The sequence below is a fragment of the Varanus komodoensis genome, unplaced genomic scaffold (genome assembly GCF_004798865.1).
Source record: "Varanus komodoensis strain SLA01 unplaced genomic scaffold, ASM479886v1 scaffold34_3, whole genome shotgun sequence".
Classification (NCBI taxonomy): domain Eukaryota; kingdom Metazoa; phylum Chordata; class Lepidosauria; order Squamata; family Varanidae; genus Varanus; species Varanus komodoensis.
Genome location: NW_025335855.1, coordinates 1,395,556 through 1,403,825, shown reverse-complemented (window position 1 = coordinate 1,403,825; position 8,270 = coordinate 1,395,556). Strand labels below are relative to the sequence as shown.

General features: G+C 56.2%; 1 protein-coding gene across 1 annotated transcript in view; it reads left to right on the top strand.

Moving 5' to 3' along the window:
• The window catches only part of CRIP1 (cysteine rich protein 1), a 7,078-nt gene extending 470 nt beyond the window's left edge, over positions 1-6,608 (top strand). Inside the window, exons 2-5 of the mRNA XM_044439376.1 lie at positions 3,239-3,333; positions 4,031-4,088; positions 6,150-6,197; positions 6,314-6,608. Of these exons, the coding sequence (XP_044295311.1) occupies positions 3,239-3,333; positions 4,031-4,088; positions 6,150-6,190 (194 nt within the window). The 3' untranslated portion in view covers positions 6,191-6,197; positions 6,314-6,608. The remainder of the gene's footprint in view (positions 1-3,238; positions 3,334-4,030; positions 4,089-6,149; positions 6,198-6,313) is intronic.
• The last annotated feature ends 1,662 nt before the right edge of the window (positions 6,609-8,270 follow it).

Genomic DNA, 8,270 nt, shown 5'->3' with positions numbered 1-8,270 from the left:
TGCCCCGGGGCGCCGCGAGGGTCCAAGGGTCCGGACGTGGCCCCGGCCGGGCGCGGCCGCCGCGCTGGCAGGGCGCCCCGCCCCGCAGGAGCGATGCTGCCGGCCGCCGTTCCTGCCGCTTCAGCGTTAGGCTGGGGCACGAGGTTGGCTGGTTCAATTGGCGCTAGCTTTTACAGTCCGCTTTTAAATTGTGTAATTTAATTTTTATGATTTTTTTATTACCTGCATTTTTATATTATCCTTTTATTGCATTTTATGTGCACTTGCAAACTGCCCAGAGAGGTTCGCCTATTGAGCAGAACAGAAATGCAACGAATGGATGAACGAATGAATGAAGTTGCCTCAGTGTGGGGGGGGAGGATTTGGTGGGGTGACAAGCGCTCAGTGGACCACCAGGATGGCCCACAGGGAGGTGCCCAGGGGCAGCCGGCAGTCTGGCACACACCTGTCCTGGCACAGCTGGGCAGCGCGCTCGCCGGTTGCTCCCTGTGGGCGTCCTGGGCACAGGCTGACTTGGCTTTCAGAGGCAGGTGGACAGTGGCGCAGGGAGCAGCTTTGCCCAGCGGGTACGTTGGAAGATTGTATACCAAATTCTTCAGCAGCTCACTAGGAGAATTGGGCCAAATCTCTAGAAACTGTGAATGCTTGAAAAATATCTAAAACATTCTCTCATCAGCTCTCTGCCCTGCTCCCCGTTCTGTGTGTGGATCAGTTCAGCCTTAGAACTTAAAAAACCACTTGGATTTTGTGGAAGTGGTTAAGGAGACGGTCTCTGTGGATTCCTTTGGCATCATGCCAAGGTTTCTCAGCCACGGATAGACATGTGAGGCGTTCCTTTGCTATTGAGCAGAGCTCTGGCAGAGGAGGAAGAGAATTGTTACTCTGATTGTGTGTTGCTGGCCTAGGCCTGCCTCTGGTCCGGAAGTGGCAGAAAGTGCTTGAGCTTGTCTAAAACGTTTTAAGGAAGAAGAGGGACCGAGTTTGACTGGCTTGCTCATGAATTAGACACTGCAGGGTGCCTTAGCGCTGGTTGGCAGCACCATGGCAGGACGGGCACCTTCCTGATCACAGGCATTGCCCTGGTTCTCCCAGTCACGGTGGGTACTGGGCAGAGTGAGTGGCAGTGTCTGTAGGCTCCAGGTTGGCAGTCCATGGCACGCGCACCCAGCGAGGTTGGCTGCTGGCGTGGCTGAACCCATCGGGGGCGGGGTGGGTTTGCTGGTGGCCTATCAGCCGCCTCAACCCTGGACTGAGAAGCTGAGATGCCCCCGTCCAACGTGGGCCCCACTGCAGCGAGGAACCCCCTGGGGAAATTCCCTCCAGGTGCCCGTTTAGGCAGGCACCGGGCCAACAGCTCCCCACCCCAGTTCGCAGGCATCGGTGCACACAGGGCGCCTGGGGTATTCTGGAAGGCACAGAGCAGCCCAGCTCTTTCAAGCCTTCCTCCCCCGTGCCGAGAGCCTGGTCTGTGCCGGGACGCCTTTGCTAGGGCAAAAGCGCCATGCCCATCCTGTGCCCAGGACCGGCCCAGGGCTGAGTCCTGGGATGCTCTGAGCACGTGCCCCTTGGTGCCGCCGTCGCCGCTGCCGCCTGTGCACAGTGCCGCTGGGTTGGGGCGCGCGTCTCCTCGGCAGGCTCGCCCCGGCCTGCTCGGCAGGTCCCGTGTGTGCTCGTGGCACCGAGCGCCCCCTCTGTGGGAAAACACCCAGCACAGTGTTTTGCAGACCACGCGGCCCAGTGCCACGGATTTGAGCTGCCGAGGAGGCTTTTGTCCCTGCAGTCCAGCTGCTTTTGGCTCCTTCTTGGCTCTGCTCTTAAGGTGTAAGGCAGCAGGCACCTGGCAAGACGGCCCTTGCATCAGAGGACTGCGCAGGTCGTAGTGAGAGGAGCCATAGCAAGTCCAGACATGGGAAAACATTTGTGCAGATCTGGCTAAAATGAGAAGCCGGAGTTTCTGTCCTGTTGCGAACAGCAGGCCTGGGGGGCTCTGAGTGGGACTGCCACGAGGTCAAAGGACGAGCCCCCTCCCTCCACGCCATGGCCCTGAGCTCGCTCAGGCAGCCCTGCGCAGCTGGTCACCCGCGCGGGGCTCGCCGCGTCCGGCGTCTGGGCAAGACAGTCGGCAAGGGGCCGGTTGTGGGCAGCCCCTCCGACGGCCCGGCCCAGTCGCTCTGCTCCCAGTTACAGTGCTGGGCGGCCTGCAGAACGGAGGCCTCATAGCCGCTGACATGATGGCGACGTGATGCCAGAGGAGGCGGACCCTGCCCAGGAACGGCCGCTTTTGCCCGCTTTCCTCTCAGATGTCTGTGGCTTGCACGGGATTGCTTTGCTGTTTTCCCACGGAATCGGCCCGCTTCCGTAATTTGATAACCTGTTTGTTTCTCGGTTCTTTCCTGCTGGTGGCACCTCTAAGCGAGCCGGTGCAGTCCAGAGTCCTCGAATGCTGGTGCTGTGCAGCAGCTCTTCGGCTTCTCAATGAAGAGGGGGCTGGTGGCAGCACAGCCCCCCCCCCTGCAGGGCCCTCCCAGTGGTGCAGCTCCCCCAGCTCTGCCATCGGGAGGGAACTCCCCGCCCAGGCAAAGGCAGGCGGAAGCAAGCTGGCAACTGAGCGGGGCCCCGAACAGCCGCCTTGCCTCCTCCGTATTCAAAGCACGGTCAGTTTGTCAAAGGTGTTGCTGTGAAAGCCACATGCAATCGTGCCCCCTGGGTAAATATTTGTGAGCTGCACCTGTTGAGGGGACCCCGTTAAAATCACACCCAAAGCCTCCCTTGAGCCTGTAAATTTGTCCAGGGCAGGATGGGAGAGCGGATGGAATCTGTCTGTGGTGCTCCCAAACAGCATTCCCCACCTTAGGAATGAACCAGGCCGTCCTTCGGAGGGATGCACCTTGGACCTTGGCATGGGCTTGGTGGAGGCTTGCAGAGTAAACTGGAAAGGGACAGAGCTCGGTGGCTCATGTGCAAAACATTCCAGTAGCCACCTCTCCATTTTACCGTGAGAAGACTGCTAACAAAGCTGCGTGGGTCAAGGGGACAAGGGCTACGCTGCCTAGTAGTTAGCCTCGCAGACTTCTTGCGCTTCGCTGTGCAGGGAGTGCGGGGAAGGTGCCGCTGAGCCGCAGGGCTTGTGGCTTCAGCACGGTGTGGGGCGGTTGCTGGCCCAGTGCCAGGCGGCTCAGTGCGGAGCCGCTCCCGGAGACTTGCTCATCGGCATCGCTGCCTCTTGTCTGCCCCACAGCCGAGAAGGTCACCTCGTTGGGCAAGGACTGGCATCGGCCATGCCTGAAGTGTGAAAAATGCGGCAAGACCCTGACGTCGGGGGGCCACGCAGAGGTAAGCAGAGGCCCCACGGCTGCCAGCCCTGGCAGGGACCGGGAGCTGCCATGTGGACTGCGCGTCACACGCTGCTCATGCCGCTCGGCTGTGCAGGCGCTTCTGGACCGTTTGCCACGAGCTGACGGCCTCCTAATGCTGGTGGCGTGGCCGGAGCATAATGTAGCTTGGCACCCAACGCGGCAGCGGTGCAGTCCCCATGCACGGAGCCACGGGACCGGCTTCCACCAAGGTCACCCGTGGCCGTGCAGCCGCTCTTTCCTGATTTTTGCCTTTGTTCAGCCACTTGCATTTGGTTGAAGGGACACCAGGTGCTCTTCAGGAGGTCCAAACCTGACGTCATTAACACTTATTATTTATAAAAGTTACCTGTGCTTCCCCTTTCCTTCCAGTCCCCAGAGCACTTTAGCCTCACGTTGGCAGCAGGATTTCTTTCTTCAGTGGAGCAAATCTGTCCCTGCTTGGCTGCTAACATTTCCCTTGCGAAGAGAAGAGAGAAGCAGCGGGAGGGAAACCCGGCTGGAGGGAGCTTTGCACCGCCCTAGAATCCAGCCCCTTTTTGCCCCGTGGGCATAGCAAGATGGGGCGGTGGGTTGCTTTGCTCGTGCCCACCCCATAAGGGCCCGGCCGAACCCGCAGGAGCCCCGAGGACGACCATCCTTGGTGCTCCCCTGAGGTGTCTGCCCTCTCTCCACAGCACGAGGGGAAGCCCTACTGCAACCACCCCTGCTACTCGGCCTTGTTTGGACCGAAAGGTAAGATGCCCGTGGGGCGGGAGGGTGCGGCACGGCGGCTGGCATTGGTCTCCCCCAGGAGTCGACCTCTGGGCAGCAGGACCACCTGCCCCAGCATCCTGAAGCACCGCAGTCCTCGTGCACACAGAGGACCCTTGTAGGATGCCTTCACCCAGGAGGACTTGGTGCCCTCAGTGCAGTTGTTTGGCGCCAAAAACGGGTCTCGGCTGCTCCGCACATCTCTGCATTAAGGGCGTTCGTATGTGGCCAGTCCTGTGACCTGCACCGTTGCTGCGCAGAAGATCCCCGTGCCTTTTGGGCTGCAGCTTTGTGGGGGGGGGGGCGCCACAGAGGAGATCTCAGCTCCTCACCCTCTGTCTTTGGCGAGCCAGTGTGGAGGAGGAGGCGGGAAGGAGGGTCCGGACACTCGCCCCTCCAGCCCTCTTTCCTCCCCACACAGTGCAACGTCCCCATTTCCTTCTCTGAAGCAGCTGTTCTGACCCCAGAGGGCAGCTGGTGCAGTTTTTCTGCCCCAGCTGCAGAAAACGGGGTTGCATGGGCTGGGTCTCCAGTTCCTGCTGCCAGTGCCGAATCCCCATTCCCGGCCTTGGAAGGTGGCTTTGAGCAGTCCTCTGGTCCCGGAATGCCCAGAAAACCACACAGCTGCTCTCCCTGGCTCAGTTTTCCATCTTCTGTGCATCTGGACAGTTTTGAAGGCATGCAAAACACTGGAAAAGCTAGAATATTTCCATAGTTACTGAATGAAAAAAATGCCTTACATAAGAACTGGCGATGCTTGAGGATATTTCCTGTGTTATGACTTTTCGCCCTCACACACCCTAAAGCAGCTACACATATCTTTAAAAGGAAAACAAAACTGACTGGCTGATGTTCTGGGGGGAAAAGACAAATAGCGGCCACTGCTTATTTGATGTGGCCTACCTGGCTTATAGGTAAAAAGATTTTTAAAATGTTTATTGCTATTAAATTTTCTAGATCACATGCTGTAAGATGTCTTGCAAAAGTAACTTTAATTAATGAATGGGAAATATTTCCTGTGAGGATGGCTAAGCGGGGACGGTGGAGCAGAATCTGCCTGTGAACTTCGCACTGAGGCGAAACTTGAAGCCCACTTTCCACAGCCAAGTGCGGCGCCCAAGCACCACACCGAGGCACTTTGATCTCGGAGATGCCCATAGACACGTTTCCTCCTTGAAACGGAATCACAGTCCGCCTTCCGTTAAATGCATTTCAGTGAGCCCGCCTTTCCCTGGGTGGTCTTTCCAACGACCTTCGCACCTCCTTTTGGTGCATCAGCAGCAGAAAATGAAAGGCCTTGTTCCGCAACCGTTCCTGCTGTCCAGCTGGGCTCCTGCACGGCACTCTGCTTCCGTGTGCCCCCTCCAGCCCTGCTCTCTTGCTCTGTCTGAGACGCCCTTGCAGCCGTAGCAGAACCGAGCCGGGAGGCGTGGGCATGGCGTGGAGCGCCGGCATCAGATCAGACGACATGCCCCGTTTGCCTCTCCAGCCGCCCTGCCGTTTTCTTTCTCCCTGGGCAGGCTGAGGCGCCTCGCCTGGTGGTGCCACCTGGTTCCTGTAGAAAGCACTGGCCGTGTTCTTGGTAGAGTCCATGGGCTGCTTCTGCCCACGGAGCGCTGCTTGCGCGCTGTCGCTGAGCAGAGGCCTTCCAAGCAGAGAGGGCGAGGCAGAAGGTTCCCCTTCCGGTTGCTTTTCTTCCACTTCTAACAGGAAATGCCTGCTCCTTTTGTTCTCCAAACTAGCATGTGGCCAGTCTTGCCCTCCCTCCCTCAGACTGGTGCACTGCTCATTCAGCAGGGGGCTGGGTGTGACATGCAGGTTGCCTCTGCCCTTACCTGGGAGGACCCCTTTCTCTGCACCTGCAGGATGCAACCCAGGCAGGAGCCGCCAGCAGTCCTGGCTGGCACAGCTCGCCTCCTTTCCGTGACAGCCGGAGGCCTTCCAGGGCCTCATTCCTCAGGACGGCATGTCACTCTTGGGGGAGACGTAGTGGTGCCGGGGAGCCCGTAGCAGACATTTTGCCTCACTGTGGTTTTCTTTCAGGGTTCGGCCGTGGAGGTGCTGAAAGCCACACCTTCAAATGAATTTCAGGTAATTGCCTCTGCCTACAGCTTCTGCAGCTCCACTGATGGTTTTTAGTGGGATGTGAGATAAGCCGGTGGCCTACATCTTACCTTATCCTCATTTCCCCCCTCTTTCCTCTTTAGGGATGGAAGGAACAGACTTGCCCTGGATCCCAGCCGCTTCAAAGCAGTATGGCCACAACAGCCTCAGTACAGTTTCTCCTTGCAGTAAATCTCACATATTACAAAGGCTTTCCAATGCAGTATAATCCTCAATGACCGGCTGATTTCCTGTCCTGTGTTAATTGTAAAACATTATGGGATAGCACCAGGAGCCTCCAGAAAATAAACTCTTGGTCAAGAAGTCCCTGTGCCTACTTTTAAAACTTGCTCTTCCTGAAGACGATTCTGCCTCAGTAATAAAAGCTCAAATTTAAAAGATTTGTTCAGTTTGTATTTGATTAAGGAGACGGCAATGATAAAAAAAAAAAGCTTGCTGAAGTCGAGTAAATACCTGCTTGTGTGCTCAGCCTGCCTGTGACCGAATCTTCAGCTGGCATGTGTGGAAATGAACGCCCAAATGTCCTGCGGCCCTCTTTCGACATGGAAGGGGCAGTTTGGGGTTTCAGCTGGCATGGAAGGATGTGATAATGCTGGAGAATTCCGAAAATGGTTCTTGAGGATGGTTCCCACTGCATTTAAAGTGGGTCCAGACATTTTATGGTCAATGCTGAACTTCAGCCCATCTTGGCTGACCTATCTTTACCGTGAGAACATAAATTTAGCCAAAGTGTGTAATATGCACTACTCAAATAGTCCAGGGTTGTAATGATGTTTCGACAAAATAAAACCTTTGGTGGAGAGAAGCTCTTGGCTTCTGTCCTGTTTTCCTCTCGGGGCCAGGCCATGCGAGAGCGTCTGCCATTACGCAGCGCATCGTCCCTGGGCCTCCTGCCGAGGTGGCGCGTCCGCTCCAGGGGGCTCCTGCAGCACCACTGTGGCATGTGGTGGGGCAGCGGCTGGCCCCACACGGCAGGCTGCCTCTGGGGCTGAGCGCTGCCGGGCACGGCTCCAGAGCAGCTGCGGGGCTGTGGAGCACGTGGTGCCCAGCCAAGGCCCGCGTGAGCTCAGGATGCATGAGGGGACTTCCTGGCGCTTAAACTTTTCCCAGAGCCACCAGCTACACACAGCAGCTGCCTCCAATTTAGATGCATGAAGGGAGGTCGAGGGAGGGGTGTAACCCCCCGCCCCTTTTAGTTTTCTGAATCTAAATTTCCCACGGTTTGCCCTGCTAGAGAGAAAAAATCCAAGAGGTTAAGTTTGTCTGCTACAGGTTTAATAAATCTGGTGCTGTTTTAGTTCAGGAAAATGGAATGGGGAAAGGGAAAGCACCTGTTCTGGTCCAATTTGGAGCGCCCCATAGCTGCTTTTAAGTAAAAATTAAAGGAATTAAAAAGCTTCCACATAGTTTGATGTTAAGAAGCAAACAGGACAGAAATGATAAGTTTTTATTCTGTGAAAACATTTAATAAGCTGCTTTCCACTCAGAAACTGCATGCAGGGTTACACACACAACTAAAACTGAATCATAAAACCATTTTTAAAATCCACAAATACAGTTTTAAAAAACTCAATATGTGAATGTTCAGCCTGCCTGAAAAACCCGCAACTAGCATTTCAAACAAAGCACGTTGTCAGTTGCCGGACGGAGGAAAGGCAGGACCTGGCCTCTCCAGGTGAGGGGGCTTCACAGGAGGACGGAGGAGGGTGGGCACCCGTCTGCTCAGATCAGGCGAGAGGAAAGGAACGCTGAGCCGGACTGCTGTGGCTGCGCGGAAGGAAACGGGTGGGCGCGCACAGACGTTTGCAGCGCTCAATTCATATTTTTAAAGATGGACCCTCCTGCTCCTTTTCACTGTGAGCCTTTCTGAAGAAGGCCAGCTGGGAACTCACTAAATCCCTTAAGTGGGTTTTTTTTTAAGTTTCCTTGGAGGGCACAGGGAAATGCCATTCCCCTAGACAAGGTCCAAGACGATCCATAGCAAAATGGCACAACATTAGATCAGGGACCCCGAGGAGCACGTATTTCAAGAACTCCAGG